At 39.8% G+C, this 23,269-nt stretch overlaps 1 protein-coding gene across 1 annotated transcript in view; it reads left to right on the forward strand.

Annotated features, from left to right (window-relative positions):
• LOC148839567 (nesprin-1-like) overlaps nt 1-23,269 on the forward strand; it is a 219,048-nt gene that overhangs the window by 126,013 nt on the left and 69,766 nt on the right. Inside the window, exons 76-93 of the mRNA XM_088908442.1 lie at nt 56-393; nt 1,085-1,229; nt 2,867-3,085; nt 4,365-4,627; nt 5,339-5,504; nt 5,995-6,150; nt 6,718-6,870; nt 7,898-8,080; nt 9,301-9,438; nt 9,913-10,098; nt 11,499-11,621; nt 11,825-12,007; nt 12,766-12,909; nt 14,612-14,809; nt 15,902-16,042; nt 20,333-20,464; nt 20,988-21,149; nt 22,601-22,795. Coding sequence (XP_088764568.1) covers nt 56-393; nt 1,085-1,229; nt 2,867-3,085; nt 4,365-4,627; nt 5,339-5,504; nt 5,995-6,150; nt 6,718-6,870; nt 7,898-8,080; nt 9,301-9,438; nt 9,913-10,098; nt 11,499-11,621; nt 11,825-12,007; nt 12,766-12,909; nt 14,612-14,809; nt 15,902-16,042; nt 20,333-20,464; nt 20,988-21,149; nt 22,601-22,795 — 3,225 coding nt within the window. The remainder of the gene's footprint in view (nt 1-55; nt 394-1,084; nt 1,230-2,866; nt 3,086-4,364; nt 4,628-5,338; nt 5,505-5,994; nt 6,151-6,717; nt 6,871-7,897; nt 8,081-9,300; nt 9,439-9,912; nt 10,099-11,498; nt 11,622-11,824; nt 12,008-12,765; nt 12,910-14,611; nt 14,810-15,901; nt 16,043-20,332; nt 20,465-20,987; nt 21,150-22,600; nt 22,796-23,269) is intronic.

Below are 23,269 nucleotides of genomic sequence, written 5' to 3' on the forward strand. Positions count from 1 at the left end.
AAGTACTTTCTCCCCCTTTGTTTCTTCGTTCTTTTCTATTTGTCCTGCTCTTCAGGCGTTCCTCGAGCAGGCCCTTGCCTGTTGTCAGAGCTGCAATTCCTCAGTGCAGTTTGTTAGTGACTGGCTGGAGGATGCCAGTGTTCTTCTACAGGAAGTCAGCTCTGGGCTCGATGTAGAGAACAATGAGGACTCCATCAAGCAGCACAGTGAGTTCCTGGCCACAGAAAAGAACCTTCTTGGCCACCTCCAGGAGTTGGAGGCCTTACTGCCTCAGCTGGAAGGTTTTATTACTGCTGCAGCTAATGAGCAGCTGAGGCAGAGTGTGGCATCCTTACAGCAGAGAGGCGAGGAGGTCAGAAAACAACTGCACTGTCACCAGGATCTATTGCACAGGTACTGCCTGCCTCTTCTTAGCTTGTTTATCAGTTGTATTTTGGGCACGTGAAACAAGTTGCCTTTTAAATAGCTACAACTTAAAAAGCGAAACAATTCTTGAACTAAAATTAGTTGTATCCTACTGTAAAATGCTGCTTGCTTCGTATTAATTACCTTAATTAAATGTAATATTTTGGGGGGTGCTGGTTTGAGGAAATATTTATATTTCACCTATAGATTGCAAATATTTTTTTCTGTTTTCATGTTTGGAAAGTTCAAGTTTTCAGTGTAAAGCTTGGAGTATTTGAGTTTCCCTAGTCTTATGCTATGAATTATCTGGTGCCACTGTGCTGCCAGATGCATGCCTATATTTCTCATTTCCAGTACATCATTTCTGTGTGTGGTGTTTTCAATGCTTTCCTGTGTAGTTCAAAAGGGTCTTTTGGTCTTTTCTGCATTTTAATTGCGGGTCCATAAATCTTCAGGAAAGATTTCTTTGAGTGCAAACTCCAGCCAAAGTTTTTTTTTAATACAATATGGAAGACTATCTTAGTGTTTTGTGAAAATATACTTGGGTTGGCTTGGGTGAGATTATAAACAAAACTTTGGCATGTAGAATGCAGTGACAGTTGTACAGCATAGTATGGGAAAATGCTTCACTGGTACAGGTTTTGATAAAACATTTCTCTAACACCTCCTCTCTCTTCAGCTCTGCATCCCAGTGGCAAGCCTACCACACCGCAAGACAGACTGTCATTGAATTATTGAATGAGGCTGAGAAGAAGCTTACTGAATTTTCTACAGCCAAGGCAGCCACAAGTGAAGAGGCTGAAGAAAAGCTCAAAAGTCACAAAGTAGGAGATTTAGCTTTCAGAATAACTTCTAGTCTTTTTATTTATTCCACAATGCAAAACCAGTGACCAAGATACCTGTGGCACTCATTATCTGTTTGAGAGACTTTACAGAAACATTTACTCTAAAGTCAACTTAAATTACTTTGAATATTCTCTGAATAAGATAAGATCAGATTGCTTTATTGGCCATAAACAATTTCTTGTATTAGGAATTTGTCTTTTCACATACCCCAACTTGCTCTCCATGAGACACACAGACAGGGAGAAAAGCTTGGGGTCAGAGTGCAGGTTCAGCCATTTGTATAGCACCCCTGGAGCAGTTGGGCTTAAGGGCCTTGCTCAGGGTTCCAACAGAGTAGGATTCCTCTGTCAGCCGCAGGATACGAACTGACAGCCTTCCAGCCACAGGGGCAGATCCTTAGCCACAGGGCCATCGCACAGCCTGCAGTACAGTGACCATTACATTCATTCTGTGACCTATCAAATGATTCTTTTGCATCTGAACCAATTTAAGAATGCTGTAGAAAACAAATTGCATACTTATGCAATTAAGAATATTCTGTTTTTATAAATCTATTCTTATACTGCTGGCATTTTAAGCTTTATTAATATTCTAAAACTGTACAAGGGTGGTGAATGTGCATATGAGGCACCATACAAGTTTTAAGCATGAATTTCTTTATATTTTGGCATGTCTGCTTACATTGTGTCTTAAAAAACTGGTAATTATGTTTTATGTTAGTCATTAACTACTAAATCTTCTACAAGAAAAAAAAAATATTTCCTTTTCTTAAATTTGACCATAACCTGCAACATGTATTGTTACAAATATAGAAATTAAGAAAACAGAAAATACCATGCTGGATAATCACTATTTAAAATATCTATAACCCCAATGCCATGAATATCACTGAGTAGTTAGTTTGTATAATACGGGTATACATGATAGTTCTTTATTCTCTGGCACAGTTCTGGTGAAAGAATAAGAAATCTGAGGCAATCTGAGGATAAACAAATATTTACAGTATTAATTATGACTATAACTCAAACCAAATAACGCACAATACCACATACTATACAACATACAAATTACCCTGTTTAGGAAAAGGTGTCTCAGAGGTGCCAACATTCTGACCAACCTGAAAAACCCATATAAATCCATTTAATATCTTCCAATTCAGTAAATGCATCCACTAACCAGAACATTTTGATTCCTTATAATGGGAATTATTCTGGGGATTCCTTATAAAGAAAATCAGGTTTCCCTAAAATAACAGAGGGCACGCTCTCTTAAAGAAGTTGCAAACACTTAGCTAGAATCTGGTCTTTAAGTTTCATTCGACCAAGGTCCTCTTGCCTGGCACACTCCTCCTCTTTTTCCTCCTCGTTTTGTATCTGTGTGTGTGTCCCATGCTTCTGCCTACCCGTCTTTTATCCTGGGTCTCTGACTGATGGGGACTCTTAATGATTCATCAAGGAGTTGAGTAGGGCAAAGAAGATTTGTCTCTCAGACCACTTAACACTGTTTCTAGATCCCCAAGATCAAATGTAAAAATACATTTTGAAAGGTAACATTTCCATTTGGCTAGGCAAAGGTCATGGTTTTTAGAGCGGGTTTGGTGTTTTGTCTTCCCAAGTCCCTGGTCGCCATGGTGAGTGGGTTCCATGAGAAGATCACGGGCCTGGAGGAGCAGGCCTCCCGGCTGGAGCAGGTGGGCAACGACGCCAGCAAGGCTGCCATCAGCCGCTCCATGACCACGGTGTGGCAGCGCTGGACCCGGCTCCGCGGTGTGGCACGAGGCCAGGAGAGGGTCCTGGAGGACAGTGCTCAGGAATGGAGGAGCTTCCGGGATAAGGTTTTTATCACAGCCAACACGAGTTTCCTTTTCTTCAAGCAATATTTCTCAGCGTGTCTGTCTACTTTAAATTGATACACCAACATTTGTCAGTACAGGACTGTACTATTACCGTTTTTTTTTATTTTAAACTTTTTTAATTGCTGCATGTACACTATTGGTATAAGAAATCAACTCACTGGTGACAACAGATCAATTACACAGGAATATGTTTCCTCTGAAAAAAACACAACCAGCAAATACGGCTTGAAATAACTCATACTCTGATGCAATCAAAGGCTGCCTGCCAAACGCATTAGCTTGTTTTCCAGTCTTGTCAAGGCTCCCACACGTCTCATTGTTTTTCAGGATATAAGATCAGGAAGCGGGAACTGTTAGTGATCATTTGACAGTGAACAATATGAACATGATGCAATCCAAAGGCAAATAATGAAATCTTAGTCTTTTGAAAGGATTTAACATTTAACATTGAGTCAAAAGGTGAACAATATGAAACGATCGTTGAATGTTGTTAATGTTGTGCCAGTTTCTCTTACCTTAAATTGAAGCCAGATTAATACATACTACAGCTATTCCCTTTTTTTGTTCTCTGTTGCTTTCATTTTTTTTTACCTCCCATGAGTTCTTTTACTGCGGTTACAAGTCAGAGCACTAGTGGATCCTTCCCTTTCAACCTCCTGGATAAATGGAAAGCTCCGAACCCTGAAGGACTTTTTAGACATGACTAGCAGATGTTTTAGTTTTCCTGCATTTCCAGAAAAGCTATTTAGATCAAGACTGAATTTTATGGTGGCACTGTTTTGCAGTGGTTACCATTGCTGCCTCATAGCGCTGGGACCGACCCTGGATTCAGTTCCCGGGGTGCTGTCTTCATGGAGTTTGTACTGTATGTTCTCCCTGTGCTCACATGGGTTTTCACCAGGCGCCCCAGTTTCCTGCAGCATTCAAAATACATAGTGGGAGGTTAACTGGCTTCGGTAAAAGAAAACTGGCCCTGGTGTGTGCATCTGTGCACCTAAAAAGGATGGATAGGGTGAATTTTAGACTTGGAGAAAACTCCTTTCAGAATAGACTGTGCCCTGTAAGATGAACTCATCTTCTATGTAACAAAAATGTAACACAGCTGCAGTGTCCACTGCTTTTCACAAATATTCCTCAGGCTGAATCTGTTTGAATGGCCTGAGGAAAGAGAGCTGACTGCTCATTCTTCACTGGGGTTGCTTTCTCCCCCTGGGAAGCTCACAGGAAGTGTGTGTATGTTTGTGTGGTCATGTTGCAGATGGAGAAGGCAACCAGCATTGCGGAAGAGCTGCAGGCTCGTGTCCCAGACAGCTCTGTGGAGAAAGCCTCCAAAGCTGCCCTGCAGGGCCTCCTGGAGTACCACGACTCCTTCAGCCAGGAGGTAGAGCGTGAGCACTTGGCCCTTGCCCTGCTGCGCCAGTACGCCCTCAGCTTCCTTCGAGACGTGGCCGTCCCCACGGCCTCGCAGGAAGAGCTGCCCAGCCTGCTGGAAATCAAAGCCATGCAGGACGGCTATGAAAGGTACGGCGGATACCATCCCTAGACATGAATAGACAGTAGACAGTACCACCTTGCAGCCATTTTCATCTAAAGCCACAATCCAAGCCCTCAGGCCCAGAAGAAACTGGTGGACTGTGCAAATTGATTAAAATCAATTTTAATAGATGGATATACAGACGGATGCTAAAACATAATAGTTTTCCTCACTTTTGTAACTCAGCAAGGTGAAACCAATTAAACGTTTGCTGAGTTATGCCCTTAAAAGAGATGCATTGAGTCAAAATGCAAAATTAAACAGAAACCTTTTGCTCTTCAGAAACTAAGCAAATAACAAATTTCACACAATTGCATACCCAATAAGAACTTAATTATGTCAGTGCCTTTTCTCATTTGGGCGCACCAGTTATTACTATTCCTTAAAACCAGAACGATACGGAAATTTAGAATTTAAAAGAGGAAGCTTTTGAAATCAATGTTTTTATTGATTACAGTAATGCCAAACCGTTTTTAAAATTATGCTCTGACGTAGTGTCATGCTCTTTCACCCCACTTGGAAAGCTAACGACTTCCCATTAGTGAGAAAACAGCCTTTGGCCGCTTTGAAGAGCTCTACGTTCTCCTGACAGAACTGCAGGGTCAGCTAGTTAATTCCCAGCATCACCAGGACACCGCTTTAAATGCGAAGCTGTTGCACATCTCCAGCACTGACGGCTGTGTCTGTGGCGTTTGCAGCCTCCTGCAGCAGGTGAGGAAGAGCAGGAAGGTTGTGCTGCAGGAGCTGAAGGAGCGGGAGGAGGTGGAGAAGGAGCTGAACCTGGTGAAGACCTGGATGCAGGATGCGCGAGAGCTCCTGCTCAGCCCCTCGGGCGACGTGGATGCCCTCCTCCAGGAGCTGGAGGTGCTGTGAAGTTTGCTTTTTCTACTGCCGGTCAAAGAAATCAGACAGTTCACTCCGGTTAACTATATACTGTATATATAATTCCAGACTTGTTCCAATGTCTTTGTAATGATTTTTAGACCAGATGCAGTCTGTATCAATGAACACCTCAGAACTGTCAGCAGTTACTCAATAAGCTAAATCACCTACAGTCTTGAATAGTGTAAATTCTTTAAAAAGTAAATTAATACAATTCAGTTTATTCAATACTACTAAAAGAAGTGCCAAATATTAACTTACTTACTTTACTCCTTGCCCTAATGCTGACAGTAGCTCATACTCTGTTGAAACCTATCTACAACCCTAGTCCTACCTCCAGCTGTAATCCTAACTCCTACCCTGACCAGCAGCCAGTAAAGTTCTGCTTTCGTTGCAGTGTTCTGAAAAAGTGAAATTGCGAGGTACCCATAGCGAGGTTCCTTCTGTTCATGTGATGTGATTCTTTGCGTAGGTCCTGCATGGAGAGGTGATTGCCCACCGTCAGAATGTGGAGAAGATAGCCGAGCAGCAGCAGACAAAGTATCTAGATCTGTACACCATCCTCCCGTCGGAGATCTCCGTGCAGCTGGCTGAAGTCACGTTGGCCTTGGGAGCCACTGAGGATCAGGTAACTCTGCCCTCTAGCGAGCCCCTGAACAGACACCTTGTACGTTTAAATGCAATCATTGCCCAAAGCTTTTACAAACTGTTAGCTTTGCAGCATTTGAATATACTTTCAAAATGTATAATAGTGGAAGTTTACTTACAATATACAAAGTGCTTGCTTGTGTTAAGTTTGTGATTTCTTTATCAAATTGGGTCTTTCCCTTCAAAAGTTAATGTGGAGTAGCAGATCACTGATTCACGGTTTAATTTTCTTACTGCCGGCAGTAGAACTTAAGTGTTACTAGGCTGTCTTCCCTTAGAAGAAAAAACTGCTGACTTTTCTACTTCAAAGTCCTTCATTACCAAAACTATCAAAAGATGCATGTCTTTTGACTTTACATGTGGGTGTTTTTTTTTTTGCTTCTCATGAAGTGCCAACTTCCTTTTGTTTGTCCTGTAGAGGGCACTCCAATATTAAAGTTCAATTTAATAGCAAAAGACGACATTCAGTGTTTCCAACTGTTGATGCAAGTCAATGTGAATTAAATTGATTAAACTAAATTAATTCTGTATTGTCTCAATGTTCAAGGTACAAGCCAAAGAGAGAGAAATACAGCAGACACGAGATGTAAAGGAGGACTTCAGCTCAAGAATTCATGAGGTTTCAGAGAAGATGAAGACCATTTCTGTGAAACTTAAAGAAAAAGCAACAGATCTTGTTCAAGCTAAAGAGGAAACAAAGGTAAAGTAGCAATTGATGTGTGCATGAATTTGTGGGAAGCTGTGGACATTTAATTATTTTAAAACCTAACACATTTGTCCTGAGTAAAATCCTCTTGAAATCTCTGTGTTGCATTGCAATATATTCTTAAAAAGAAAGAAAATGTCAAAATCACAAACAGATCATGAGAAGCTTCACAAAATGTGAAATATGATACAATTATTTGTCAATTTTAATTGCACTTACAGTGTATGCAGATTTTTTTTTACAAAACACTGTCCTGGATTTTTGATATTGACTACTGTAGACACATCTACTGTAAGTAAAATAGCAAACTCTATAAATGTTGTATTAGTTAATGTTAATGGATTGATTGAGGAAGTGAAGTAAGAGAGGTTTGAATCAGTATGTGTAGCAGCCATTTATACACAACAAGGATCATGGCTATGTTTGTAAGTTATGTAACAAGGGAAGCCAGCAAGTGAGGTAGTCTACAGCTTTCACATGGAAAGAGAGTGGGTGAGATTTAGGACCCTGGAGGGGACCTACAGTAACTACTAGTTAATGCATCCTAGTGGCACAATAAAGGGGCACTAGTAGCTATGCCAACGGGAAGTCAAAGAGCAGACTGGCTAGGCACTTGTGCCAGCAGTTGTTATAAGTGTTTGGTTTGTGTGAGATGCTGCCTGGCAAAGCACTAGGTGAGCCAGTACCTGCTACAATATTAGTTTTACATCAAGTTGGGTGCTCTGAGACATCATTCCACCATATGCATATATAAATACACAGGAGTCAGGTGCTTCAAGTTAGTGAAAAAGCAAGGAGCTGATGGAGGCTCCAAAATTGTAGCAGACTCGGTTGTGTGACTCAGTGTGTGAGGGGCCTGTTTGTGCCTTGATTCCACGAGTAAAGGGTCTGGGGGTGCTACCAATGTCGAGCCATACTGTAGTTAGCGAGAGGTAGGAACTGGTGTATCACTCAGTCTGGGATACCACAATCAAAGAGCTCAGTGATTAATTAAGTGTATTAAAAATACTTTTTGTTTCAGTGCCTTTGTGATGATTTGGAGAGTTGTGGAATTAAACTCCTTGAGCTGGATGCGTCAGTGCAGGAGTTTGGGGAGCAAAATCCCCTTTTGGGAAAACAACTGAATGATGCCATAGGAAAACTCACTGAGATTCATCATCACACTCAAAGACTGGCAGATTACAAGACTGCTAAACTGAAGAAGGTAAGTTGAGCACTTTTCATATACTGTACCAGCAGGGGTCAGCTACATTATAACTTCAGAGAAAAATATGAATGTTAATCAGTTTTCCACATCAGGTTTGTGTAATGCAAAATGCATTACATATGTCTAATTTAATTGACCTGTTCCATTGTAATTGCTGTTTTATTATTATTATTAGTAGTAGTATTTCTATTATTATTAGTGGTGATGTTAATAATAGGTTCAGGTGTAAATCGACCACATTTTTACTAAATGGCCAGCAATCAGCACGAACAAGACCAAACTCGCGAACCTTATTTTTTTAAAAAGATTGTTACATTCTGACAAAAAAATGGTTGCACTGTGGTGAACCGCAGAAACGCAACCATTATTCTTTGTGAATTTCCTTAAAAACTAAATGTGTTGTACATGGACGGATACTTTGTTTCATTCTTGAAGTGCAACATATTTTGGCGAACCAGCCAGCAGAAGTACGTCATACAGAAAAGACTCCTACTTTCTTAAAGACCTCCTGCCTTAGTTTCATTGGAGAAATAAGGCAAAGTGCCTCCAATTTGAAATGATCTCAAGATGAGCTAACATTTATGAATGATCTTATAGAGAAATACCTCCAGTTGCAGCCCTAAGTGATGAAAAGGGATCAAACAACAATAGTGAGAGCAAAGGGGAGGAAATAAGTTTGCCCACTGTAGTGCCTGAAGTGACTCTCCGAAGAGAATTCAGAATCTGTGGACAGTTTGGGGAAGGAGCACAAAAGGATAAACTCTCCTGTACAAGTCTGGTCAACCTTCGGAAGGGACACTCAGAAACTGAAATTATCGAGGCAGTAATTAAAGCAGTCAGCCCAGGACTTCATCTGAGAGATATGTTGGAGATTAAGAGTAGACCTACCTTACCCATGTTAAGACCCATTCTCAAAGCACACTACATTTGCATAGTAACTAAAGGATTAAATACAGTAGTATTTCTGGGGTTACAATTAAATCAGTCTTGCTCCCTAATCTCAGTCTTAATTTTAATTTTAATGTGTTTTTAGATCCTCCAATAGAAATACAGTACATGGCCTGCAAAGTGTAAATCAGATCACTCATTACTAAGAAATGCTTTACTGTCATCAGTGCCGACTTTAATAAAAAGGCTGTCTGTTAAATAATCTAGTAAAAAACTCAGGATGTCCCACTGAATATTTACTTTTGTTTTCTTCTGTTTTTGCTCTCTAGGCGGCCACACATTTAGATGAGTATAATGAAATGCTCGATTTTATCATGAAGTGGGCAGAGAAAGCAAAGACGCTGGTGAAAAGCAGCGTGGTCTGGAGTTCAGCTTCACACCTCCACGACCAGATAAGGACCTACCAGGTGAATGAAATTTGTGCAACAGCAGTAACAAAATGTGTTTTAACTAGATGCTTAGCTCGTTTTCTGTGTAAGGAAGTCATTTTGTCTACCTCGACATGCTCCTGTGTAACATACAGCATGTTGCAGTCTTCTTGTTCCAAGTACAGAGTATCCTAGATTTTACGGACTAAATCCAAATATCCGTAAAATAGCATCTGTATGAAACCTAAAGTCTGTTAAATAACAAGTAATATTTTGAAGCACAACGCCACCCGTATTTACGTGAAAAACGACAAATTTCGTTACACATTACATACTGTATCATGCATTAGATAATAATAAATAATAAATTACCCACCCTCTTTTAACAAGAAAAAAAACTGAACATTATATAGCTCAGTTATGTTGCGATAGAATGATCTATGTACTAGATATGTGTTACTCACATGTGACTTTGTAACGAATGTCTTCCTGCACTCTGTTTGCCGATGGCAGTCTGTACTGCGCGAGTCCAGAGAGATCCACAGCGACCTGGAGGCCATGGCGGAGAAGGCCGAGTATCTGTCGGAAGTGCTGCACACGGAGGCCATGACCCTGCAGGTGTCTGAGCTGAGCCGGCAGGCCGAGGAGCTGCAGCAGGCCATCCGCACCCGCCTGCAGAACCTGCAGGATGCAGCCAAGGTACTGCCGCTTCCGGGCCGACCGGCCTGACACGTGGTCCGTTCAGCCTACTGGAGGAATCGGGCCCAATCAAACAGTGGTCCTCAAAACCCAATGGCGCCAAAGTCTTAGCAGAAGCTGGCCCTTCACAACCTTTGTCTAGTTCCTGAGCAGGGCCTTCAATTCAAAGGGGATCAAATTAAACAAGGTGTCTGTTTACCAAATGATTTTATGTCATAAGTACTTTTATAATGTATTTTTTTCTAAAGCAACTAGCCTTATGCAGTTTTTTTTAACTCACTGAACCAAAACTGGAGTGTTTCACACATACAAATGTCAATGCTCTGAGAAACTAGAGAACGTGTTAAAAAGAGGTTTAACTTGAGCATGCCCAAAGATTCTAAAGCATCATTTTAAATTATTTCAGCTAGCGCTGCAGTGTTTGCTTTGACTACACAGATCTTGTATTAGGCTTGTAGAACAACATAATTCTTCAGGTTTTTTATCCCTCTTATAGCCTGAAAGACACAGAGGGACACTGTAATCCATACTCAGAGAAATATAGTATTTACTAGAACTGGCTTAATTCTTTATGGAGCTAAATAGAAAATCCAATGTAATGTAAATTTGATAACCTTGGTAGTTTTCCTTCTTCCACATGGAAAGAAACAATATGTTTTTGTGAAAATCACAGAGGAAATATTATATAGACAGCTCAGATGATGAGAGTTTAGCCTGTTTGGGGTGTAGTTTTTTGCAGGATAAAAACAAGGATGCATAAATGATAAAAATATTACCAAAGTAAATGGAAATCATTTTTTATTTTTTGTTCATCAAAGGTGAATAACATTCTAAAGATGTACTAGAAAATAATAAAACAGTAACACAGCAATTTTAAAATTATTTCTGAACACGTTGAACACATTTAGCTAAACTAAACTATATTGTTAGTTACCTTTCCCTGTTGTTGCAAACATCAAGCAATTTCATGAAAAGTGAATGGTGTAATTATTAGTGACCTACATTATAATTGATATGATAGATGGTTAAGTATTACTTAGTTTCCTAGCTTAAATCATAGTCTTTAGTTATTCTTTTTGTGATTCCTTTGGTTATCTTTTTCATGATACATTTGTTTGCATTTGATTATGAATATTATTGGCCTAAAGGGAGAACTCTATAAAAAAAAAAGGTAAGGTAGGCTTGTCACTCCCAAATTCAGTACCTCCTAAATAAACTATTCAGTACTGGCATCAATTTTGCAGAAATGGTGCAGAAAAGAGCAATATTGAATCATTTCTACCTGTTTATGAAACATTTCCACCAATGTGAACGGAAAATATATTACTACACACAAGTTAACATGAAATTCTTTTGAGGAAGTATTCTACACTCATTTAAATGCACTTCATGTCTCTCAGGACATGGAGAGATTTGAGTGTGAAGTGAAAGCCCTGCATGCGGCACTGGAACAGACCCAAATCACCCTGACCTCACCTGAACTGGCCCGCTTGAGCCTGAAGGAGCAACTTGCCCAAAGACAGGTACTGTAAGAACATAATAACATAGCAAGTTTTATGAGAGGAGGACTTCAGGTCTATATACATTATTACAGAGTATACACATCTGCGGTATAAATGAACACACATGAATGAAATACAGCATCTAGTGGAGAGCCGCTGTATCCATTCTTTGATTATTCTGAATTGTATAGAGTGTGGAGTTTTATTTTTACCTGGCTTTGCAGCGCTTGCTGACTGAGATGGAGGGCTTCAAGCAGAAGGTCCATGCGGTGCAGGTGTGTCAGAGTGCCCTGCGGATCCCAGAGGAGGTGGTCACTAGCCTACCGATCTGTCAGACCGCGCTGGGGCTGCAGCAGGAGGCCAGTCAGCTGCAGCACACTGCTATCCAGCAGTGTAACATTCTGCAGGTGAGAGTTCAAAAGGACCACACCTCTGTGTGCCGACCCTGCTGGGTTTATCATATCAGCCAGCAGCCATATCACCCTGCAGTTGCAAATGCACCCTGCACCCTGCAACTGACAACCCACTGAAGCTCAGCAGCTGTGAGCCTGGTCAGTACCTGGGTGGGGGACCTCCTGGGAAAAACTAAGGTTGCTGCTGGAAGAGGTATTAGTGGGGACACTAGGTCTGTGGTCTGTGTGGGTCCTAATGCCCCAGTATAGTGAAGAGGACGTTACACCTTCCTTCAGATGAGATGTAAAACATAGGTCCTGACTCTCTGTGGTCATTAAAAATACCAGTGCATTTCTCGAAAAGAGTAGGGGTGGTACCGTGGTGTCCTGGCTAAATTTCCCCCTGTCCTTTACCAGTTATGGTCTCGTAATAGTCCTCATCTATGAATTGGCTTCATCACTCTGTTCTCTTCCACTCTGATAACTGTGAGCGTTCTGGCGCACTATGGCTGCCGTTGCATCATCCAGGTGGATGCTGCACATTGGTGGTGGTGGAGAGGAGTCCCTATTATCTGTAAAGTGCTGTAAAGTGGAGTGTCTAGAAAAGTGTGATATATGTGTAAGGAATTATTGTAATTATTATTATATTCACCAGTGTAGAAAGTGCACTGCTGTTTGGTTTTCACTGAGGGCTGAAGGTCTTCATGAATAGGCCCCTAAAGTGAAGACGTGCATGGCTGTATTGAGGAGGGGGAGTCTGTGTGTCTGTGCAGGAGGCAGTGGTGCAGTACGAGCAGTATGAGCTGGAGGTGAAGCACCTGCAGCGCCTGATCGAGGAAGCTCACCGCGTCATCCAGGACAGGCCCGTCTCCACCAGCAACATCCAGGAGCTGCAGGCTCAGATCCTTCACCATGAGGTAAACCTGGAAACAGAAGTCTGTCTAAAAAATGTGAGCTTCAAAAACCATCTTGATAACATTCATGACATCTTCTAAAAATATCAATCAAGAATATTTTACATAATAGGATTTACTAACTTGCCCTTTTGCTTTTAAATCGTTTTACTATTTATACACTGAAAATTATTTTAAAATGCAGTCCACCAAATTTGCAAATGAATGATTTAGAGATTAAGAAGAGATCTCGGGAGAGATTTGAGGTTAAAGCAGAGGTACAATGTGGTGAGAATTTTGATTTTTTTATTAAAGGATTCAAGTACAGTATGTATGTATTTCACAAGGATCATCTTTCAGAGTGTGTTTTCAGATAAAGCAGTCAATATACTGTCATTTATGGGAATATCTCATGTACATTAGTAAGCTAAAGCAATTTCACAATGCAAAAAATTAGAAACACCTAAAAAGACCTTTACATATACAGTACTGTACTGACTATACAGTAGTTGAGCAACCAGAGACAACTGACCTTTCTTTATTCACATTCCCATGATTCATAGTGACTGCCTAATCTTAAAAAGAGCCAACTTGACCACACTGTTGAGCCTTAATAATGGAAACAGCTGTCCATGGCTAAAACTTCTAAGTCTGTTTAGGTGGTTCATTAATATATATGCAATGTTTAGACTAAAACAGTTTTACTGTAGAAAAGAAAACATGAACCTCTTGTTTTTGTTCAAAATTCCCAAATGAAATTTTTAATATCTCAGGAGTCTTAGTTTACATATTTTGTTGGAGGTATAAGAGAACTGGAAATTGACAAAAAATAATAGTTACCAAATAGTAACTAAATATTAGGTGACATTTTAGTTTCGTACTAAGTCCTTTTACCATTGTAATTTACTTAATCAGAAAGCTTTCAATACATTTTCAAAATTAAGTATTTACTGGGGTTCAGCAAATACTCATGTATCACATTGTTTTTCGTCATGTATTTGTCATTTCTTGTAGCATCTCTGCTGATGTAGTGTACTGTCTCTGAAGAGCTATTCTGGAGAGCTAGTTCTTGCATTTGATGTGAAACTGTTGAGAATGTATTGCAGTAAGATGGGTCTTAGGTAGAGTTTAGGCTCTGTAGCTGAGCAGTGCATTTTTTACAGTTTCAGTCATCACATGACCTAATTACAAAGGCATTGGCCATCTGGGGATAGAGGGGAGTGGGGGGTTGGGCCTGCAGGACAGAGTCTAGCTCAGCTGAACTCGTACACAGGAGTGTCAGGGCTGCTATTTCCAGCTCTTTTGTTATGAAGAATCTTCTAGAGGAGGGCAGCAGACAAAACCAAGCTTCCTGCAGCTGGTCTGCCTCTGCTTCTCTGCTTTATGGTTGGACTGCCGCAGTGGAATTTCTGTTCCGCCTCTGTGCCGAACCTCACAGCCTGACATCCTGTCTGCAGTGGGAGTCCCGAGACACTGCTGCTGGTGCAGTTTGTGTCAGAGCTCTGTCTGCGATCTCATTGGTCTGACTGCGCTTTGATACAACGGCAAAGCTCGCGCTTTTCCATAAACAGAAAGATGAAATCCTACTCCTCCTAGTTTGTGCGGTACTGTGTCCTTGCTTATTGATTTGTTTTGGGTTTTTTTCCCCCTGCTTAGAGCTTCAGGCAGTCTTTTGTTTCTGGTGCTCTCTGCCATCTCTCTACTGACTAACAAAATGTTTTCACAGGAGCTAGCCCAGAAGATTAAAGGTTACCAGGAGCAGATCGCCTCCCTGAATTCCAAATGCAAGATGCTGACAATGAAAGCCAAGCATGCCACAATGCTGCTGACTGTCACAGAGGTGGAAGGGCTGTCTGAAGGCCTTGACGAGCTGGATGCTGAGGTCCTCTCCAAACACCCTGCTACTCACCCCTCTGTGGTGATGGTAAGAGCCGTGGCCTGTGGCTGCCCTGGTAACCCAGTGCCTTTTTTTGTGTTTAACTGAAGAACAGGCCTCACACGCTCTTAACTCTATACTCCTATGACAGCCTACTGCTCATCACCTGGGCTTGCCAGGAACTTCACTAATCAAACTGTAGTTTGCTGCCTGTTTTCATATCGGTTCTGCTTCAGTGAAGCTTAATGTAAAGTTACCTGCACTTTTCATTTTTGGTAAGAATATGCTGTATATATGAATATATTTTTGTTGTGGCAGTAATAGAGCCCTCACTCGGAATGACAACAAATTTATGGTGTAATATGGTGGAGGAGCAAATTACAGCAAAAAGTGTCAGGGAAACAATCCATTTCAGCGGTTCTTTCTGTTTCTCACAGAATTTTAGAAACTCGGTGGAGGTGTAGCACTGTCATACTGATTTAATCACTAAAATCTTTTTTAAAGGCACAACTATTTATTTGACTGATGCTTTTATTTGGAGTGGCTTACAGTTGTACCTACTGTATGTAAAGAAGCAATAAGAGTGAAATACCTTACTTGAGACTATTTATGGGACTTGAAGATTGTTTCAGTCAGCATTTCAGGTTTTAAAATTAAAACTTTTGGCCAGATTGGGTTTGATCTTCGACTTAAACTGAATTTCTTTACTTCAGTAGAACATGGAGGCAAACATTCCATTTAATGTAAGTCTGTAAAACTTACAGACTTTGTGCCTTTTCAATTACAATTTTCTTATATAAATGGTACCCTTCACTATTTCAATTAGACTAAACTCTTAAAATGTTTAATAACATTGTCCACAAAGCAGGTTTTTATGTAGTGTTCTCCACATAATTATGCTGTGACAGTCTACATATCTTCATAAGGAGATTTAGACATTGTGCTTGGTGTCTTTTAATTAAAAAAAAAATTCTCATCTTGAAAATGCTTCAGAAAACATATACAGTTGCCAATATTTTTCTGATACTGCGCTTTTAATAAACACAGTCTTATTTGGTTATATCTCTGATCTTTCTGTCCGTCTTCCCCTCTGGTGGTTGGTGTACTCACTCTCTCCTAACCTGCCCTCTTGTGTGTCAGATGACCGCTGGTCGCTGCCACACACTCCTCTCGCCTGTCACAGAGGAGTCTGGGGAAGAGGGAACCAACAGTGAGATTTCCTCCCCACCTGCCTGTCGCTCCCCTTCACCTGTGGCTAACAATGATGCTTCCGTTAACCAGGTACCACCATCTGGGCTCTCGCTGCACATGTCCTGGAGGTTTCTGCATGGAAGTAGGCCTTAGGGTTAAATTTAAGCCATACTGTATGTTTTAGAATTCAAGCCTTGTGACTTAATGCTAATATAGCATGAGACTGAAAAACCTGGGTTTGTTTTTGTAATCGAGGAAGCATTTGCCTCCTGTGCAAATTAAGACTCCAAATTAAACATGCCTTTCTGTCTTTGACGGGTTGAACACCTGTCAGATTTTCAGATTTTTATTTTTCTATTAGTGGAATTACAAATGTAGCTTTAGCAACTCCTGGAAACTAGAACGAAAGGATTAAGATCTGGCACAGTAGATTGTTGTATTACTGCAGCAATATAACAGATATTGTAAGATACGCTTCTTTTTATTCTAATTTACATAGGTATTCAGAGGGATACACAATTTTAATTTTATGTAAGATTTCAAAAATTAATATATCTTTTTATGCAATTGTGCAGCCAGTATTTGAAGATGTGTTCCATGCAAAACCCTGCTAAAGCAACATGTTTTAACAAAGATAATGACGAAAATGCTTCAAACAAGTACTTACAGGTTTTTCACTCTTAGGACAACCCCTATAAACATATTCTTGGTCTTTGCAGGTGATTTTTTTTTTCAAAACCATTCTTTATTCATAATATACTTTAAACATTTCAACTTCTAACACTTAAAAGTCTTTTAAAAATCATGCATCAAACAAAATTAAAACTTAACCTTCATCTTCATAAGCATCATCAGCGTATAGCATCTTCTCTTTATGCTGTGTGCAGGCCTAACTGTCTACTGAGGTAATGTGGAAAAAAATGGGATGCATGTTTATTCTTTTAAGGATACTTTCTATTTGAAATAAAGTAAATAATAATGCAACAATAACAAAATAAAACTGAATTTGTGCAGATAAAACTGTGCTGCCTTTGACTCTAATGCAGAGTTCTAAGCCAGTTTTGAGGCATTTTAATCTTGCAGTGCCTTCATAAATACACGATCCTGAAATCTCTCAAGGATTAAAGCAAACAGTCAGAAAAATCTGCTGTATGTCATAATTGCCACAAATGTTCATTTTGCTATTTTTTATTTGTAGTGCATTTTGGTCCAAAACAGTGTACAGTATGCAGTATACTGTATATATATAGTAAATGAAATTTATGTACTTTGACCATTGATATATTCACTTTATGTTTTATTATTTATATAAAGCTTGAGTGATTATAGAGCCAGCTTGAAGTGTGGGTCAGCGGCTGAACTGATGCTTAAAGTACAAATGTTTTACTTAATATTGTTAGTTTCTGTTCTAATCTTTCCAATCAGAGCTCTGGCGTTGACTAGAATTTCTTCACCCTTTCATTTCTCAGATGGTAATTCTCACATAAAAGGAGATGAGAGTACCTTGTCTAAACCGATACCATCACTTCTTTCTAGAAACAGCAGGATGAAACCCTCCGATCAATTAGCTATCAATAACCAAACAAACTAGATGGGCCAGAGATATGCATTCATTAAGTTCCATGCACTCATCTGGAAAATGTATCTTGCTCTGTAACAGCCATTGAGCACTTCCACCTGTACATGTGATCTGTGTACATGAGTGTGGCTCAATTACAAACGCAAATATTTTCTGGTAGTTTTTTTAACTTAAAACAAAAACACACTGGAACAGTCTCTTACTATGGAAGCACATTGCAACGGAAGCACATTGCTGCCACCAAGGAAAAATAAAATCCTCACCCTTATCTCGTAATTCAGAAAAATTCTCATAATTATGACTTAGTTATTCTCGTGTACTTCATGTGCTCACACGATAGCACGATTGTCGTATAATACCTATATTAAGTAGGTAGCTACGTCAGCATGCGTAGGCTGCAAAGGAACATGTTAAAGGTTTATTCCATGCTTCAAGAGAAGAAAGAAAAGGCAATGTTTTGGCTGTGAGGGCTTCACAGTCGAAATGTTGTTACTTTTTTTTCTCTTGATTTCATGCTTTTTTCTCTATTTATTCCAAGTTTATTTTATGCTGAATAAATTAATAAATTAAAAGTTTGTTCCATGCTAAAAAGAGAAAAAAGTAACAACATTTCGGCTGTGAAGCCCTCACAGCCAAAACGTGTTTCTTTTCTTCACTTTTCAGCATGGAATAAACCTTTAATTTATTCCTTTAATACTATAGCACTTTCGGGTTCTCGTGGGTTTGTGCCCTCACGGCTCCCACCTCAGGTCGGCCCTCTGCCGCTGGGGCTCGAACCCGGGTCTCCGGCATCACTCAACAGGGAACCAGCCAGCTGAGCTAAAGGGAGATCTCCCCCCAGCCCAGCGGCTGAAGTCCCTGCTATTTACAGGGAAGGGCGGTGACGTCGCCGCGCTGCAACCAGCTCGCACAACCTGTAATATTGGCCGTATCTGTTACAATACTTATATCGCTACGTGTGGACTTGCAGTTTTAAGCAGTGGAAGTGATTGTTCATAACGGAACCATCAGTGCTTTGATCTCTAAATCCCACAAAACTGGTCCTCATGCTTTTAATGATTCTGTTGATTTTGCTAAAAATTGCAAGATTCCATTATGGCTAAACCCCAGTCGAAATCTGTACAAATTCTGCAGCGCTGGACACAATCATTAAATCGAAAGTGCCAGCCAAATTCACCGTAGCTTCTACATGTGTTCAGTGCACAGCGTAACAGGTTGTACATACACTGACGTAAGCATTGCTATCTCGTAATTACGAGATAAGGGGGCAAATGTTTTTACACTTAGTGGCAGCAATGTAACGATGCAACGTGATACGCATCTTGTAATTACGAGATAACGAATAATCTCGTTAGTGGCTTCCATACATTGCTGCCACTAAGGGAAAAAAAATCACCCCCTTATCTCGTAATTATGAGATAGTTTTTTGTAATTACAAGTTGGCAATGCTTACGTCAGTGTTTGTACAACCTGTTACGCTGTGCACTGAACACATGTAGAAGCTACGGTGAATTTAGAGATCAAAGCAATGATGCACATGCAATCACTTCCACTGCTTAAAACTGTAAGTCCACACGTAGCGATGTAGGTATTGTAACAGACATGGGTGACATTACAGGTTGTGCGAGCCAGTTGCCAGCACAGTGACGTCACCACCGTTCCCTGTGAGTAGCAGGGACCTCAACCGCCGGGCTGAGGGGAGATCTCCCTTTAGCACAGCTGACTGGCTCCCTGTTGAGTGATGCCGAAGACCCGGTTTCGAGCCCTAGCAGTGGAGGGCCGACCTGAGGCGGGAGCCGCGAAGGCACAAACCCACGAGAACCTGAAAGCGCTATAGTATTAAAGGAATAAATTAAAGGTTTATTACATGCTAAAAAGAGAAATAAAGAGACAACGTTTTGGCTGTGAGGGCTTCACAGACGAAATGTTGTTTCTTTTTTTTAACCTTTTCAGCATGGAATAAATAAAGAGGAAAAAAAGTAACAACATTTTGGCTGTGAAGCCCTCACAGCCAAAACGTTGTTTCTTTTCTTCTCTTTTCAGCATGGAATAAACCTTTAACGTGTTTCTTTGCAGCCTACGCATGCTGATGTAGCTACAGTACCTACTTAATATAGGTATTATACAACAATTGTGCTATAACGTGAGCACATAAAATACATGAGAATTACTAAGTCATATTTCCGAGATAATTTTCTCTTAATTATGAGATAAGGGTGAGGATTTTTTTTCCTTAGTGGCAGCAATGCGCTTCCGTATTTTACTTTTTAAACTGTTTCTAAAGATTTTATCCTTCTGAAAATAGTGATAAAAATGGATCAGGTGCACATGAATGACTTACTTAAGATACTGTAGCTACCACTTACCCTTCACAGACTTTTTGCCACAGATGAATTGATGGGACTTTTGTTTTGACTCTTGATATTTAAGATCTTGCTCTACATACTCTATGATCTCAGCTTGTTGAAGTACTTGAATAAAAAAAAATTCAACTTCAGTAGTCTGAGAATATCTTGGTTTTACATACTGCAAGCTATAAAACTAAATTTGAGAAAAATCTAAGCATCCACCTTGCTATGAGAAATTAGGTGAACAGAGCAGATACAATCATGTTCCATTGTCCTAATGTGCAAACATAGAAACTTAGTGATTAGGCATGATTTACAGGCTGTGTTAAATACAAATTTAGATGAAATGCATAGAACGAAAGCCTCTCTTCTACAGTTGTTCATCTGAAAGTGCAGTGCTGTGCTTCATGCTTATAGGACATTATTTATTGTCAAGCATTATCTGCTGAACAGTTGCAGACAGCAGCTGGTAAGATTCAGCCCAGCAAAGTACCTCCGCCGGAGCTGTACGAGGCAGGACTGGAGTCTGCTGCTGTTGCCAATCTGGACGACCTGCAGCGCTCATGGGAGACCCTGAAGAATGTGGTAAGTGACCTGAACAGACTCCAGAGCCTGTCATTGAAGAGACAAACCTTGATGTGATCTATGATATCATGGCTTTGGTCTAACTCTTTTATTCACATCTCTATGAATAATCCCATGTTTGTGTCACTACTTTTTTGACAACTGCATGTAATTCAATTTCCTCACTGCAGTACAAGACAAGACTCCTACGCAGTTTTCTGAACATTTATAAATGATTTTGGGGAAAATAATCTGTACAGCATAACAGAAAATTAGTACAGTATGATTAACTTCGAGGTATTAGATTTCCCTTACTTAATCTATTACTCTTGTTCAGATATATTTAAAACCACAAATCACTTGGCAAACGAAAAACAGTTCAAGTTCCCAAATTCAAAATTATAGAGACAAGTTGTCTCTAAATGGCCCTGGCCCTGATCACAATCAAAGTCTTGTTTTTCTGCAGTTCTGTTAAAGTGAGCTTCCGACATCTTTTCATCTGACAGATTGAAAGGGTATTTGATTTTAGCTTTGCTGTTTTCAGATCAGTGAAAAGCAGAGGACTTTGTACGAAGCTCTCGAGCGACAGCAGAAGTACCAGGATTCACTTCAATCAATCTCTACCAAGATGGAATCTGTTGAAGTCAAGCTCAATGAAGCACTGGAGGATGACAAGACTCCAGAGAGCCAGATGGCTGCCCATCAGGTGATACATCAGTATTGTTTTCCTATTATATATGATATTGTTACACTAAAGTAATGAACTCCGTCAAACTTCAAAAAGTCATACTTCATTCCAAAATCTTTTAAAACAGACTTGTCCTGCAGGATGATAAAGTACTGTAGACTAATTACTTGTGTTAGTGTACATGCTTTTCTCAGACTATGACAGAATGATCCCCATCTACAGATTATGGCAAAGTGATGTTTTCTTTGAAAATAAAGCATTTATCTGAAGCAAGGCTTCATGAGAATATGCAGTCTATTTGGATGACGTCATTCCTCCAGGATGTCAAGAGTACACAAATATTCTCTGTAAAACAGCTAGGCATTTGTTGTAGAGAGTTGGATGGGTTTTTCAGATCTACAAATGAGGTAATTTGAGCATGATATGAAAATTCCAGGGGTTCAAAATCATTGTGCTACATAACACATAATCATACTTATGAGGAACAAGTAAAGGTTTATTCCATGCTGAAAAGACAAACAAAGAAACACAATGATTCCGCTGTGGAGCCTTCTTCGGGTGTAGAAGGCTCCGCAGCGGAAACGGGTCCACACCCGAAGAAGGCTCCACAAGGCTCCTGTATTCTTTGAAAAAGTGTGTTTGTTCAGACAACTTTCAGATTGAGCTCATCTCTCTAGCAAGGCATAACTCCAGGTCCCGTAGTATGTAATATTCTATAAAATTCTCTTAATTTATGTAGTTAACTTTTTGGCATTGTGCAATATGGTTTAGGCATACTGTATAAGATTTCATACTGCAATTAAATAAAATCTGGTTTATCTATCAATTTAAAAGTGTGTGCTAGCCTATACTTTTTGATTTTCAACCAGTTATCCAATTTTTATTTGACTGAAGAACTTAATTCTCACTCACCCTGGGCCTTCCTTTAATCTCCTATATGTAATTAAGTGAAAATAAATTTAAAAAAGCATTTCTACGGTCTGCAGATAATGTTACCACAGAAACAGAAATGTTTTCAAACATAATATAGGAAACATCATTAGGTCCGGTTTAGTTACGTTGGATGAAGTTATTTGTCACTAATTCCTTTTATGGTTTTAAAGAAAGCCTCTTGTAAGGTCTTTTTGCACTACAAGAGTTTTACTAAAGAAACTTGTATTTGAAAGAAGTGTTGGCATCGATCTTGTTTCACAATTTCTTGAAGAATTTAATAGGATAAGACTCATATCCCAATGTTCCATAAACATCCATATCCATTAATGGATAAGTACATTCCCTATAAAATAAACCTACTATTTTATCATCCTATCCATTTTGCAAGGTATTGAGAAACGTACAGTGTCATTAATACACAAAAATCCGTTACGGTTACCTGTATATATATCAGTTTTACAACAGTTTAATCTAGCTGGAATCCTCTCTGTTTTAACACATTTTTTTTCTTCTTTAACTGGCTCTATCATGCGCAGGCCCTAATGGACGAGATCTTGATGCTTCAGGATGAGATCAATGAGCTGCAGACGTGCTTTGCTGAGGAGCTGGTGGCTGACAATATGGACACGGATACTGCTGACCAGCTGGCATTGCAGTCCACGCTGACCGTGCTGGCTGAGAGAATGGCCACCATCCGCATGAAGGCATCAGGAAAACGTCAGCTTCTTGAGGTGATGTTTCATTCAAAATCTGGGATTTATTTATGTTTTTGACTGATTCAGATTTTTGTTCCTGTCTATATTGTAAAAGTCTCGTGTCTTTTATTGCCTCTTATCTCTTTAACTTGTCAGAGCCCTCTTCAGAATAATGCATACAGGAGTCTCTGGCAATGCTGTGATTTAGGCTGATATTATGAGGAATAAGCAGAATTCTGATAATGGCTGTTTTTTTCACTTTGGCATTTTGGCATTACTGTTTTACAGAGACAAATTCCACACTGGGTCAGAAAAAGAAGTGGTAGAAATTTTTTTATAGCAATTATTATTGTACCTCATGTTTTTAACAAGTCTACGCACCTCGTGTTTGTGTTTCTCTTTCTTTTTTAAAAAAAAAATTATTTTATTTTAACATGCCAAGTGTGAAGACTACAACGATATCTGTTGAAACAATGTCAAAATAAGCACCATCTAAATAAGAAACGAACA

The sequence above is a fragment of the Atractosteus spatula genome, chromosome 2 (assembly GCF_055471065.1).
Source record: "Atractosteus spatula isolate fAtrSpa1 chromosome 2, fAtrSpa1.hap1, whole genome shotgun sequence".
Lineage (NCBI taxonomy): Eukaryota > Metazoa > Chordata > Actinopteri > Semionotiformes > Lepisosteidae > Atractosteus > Atractosteus spatula.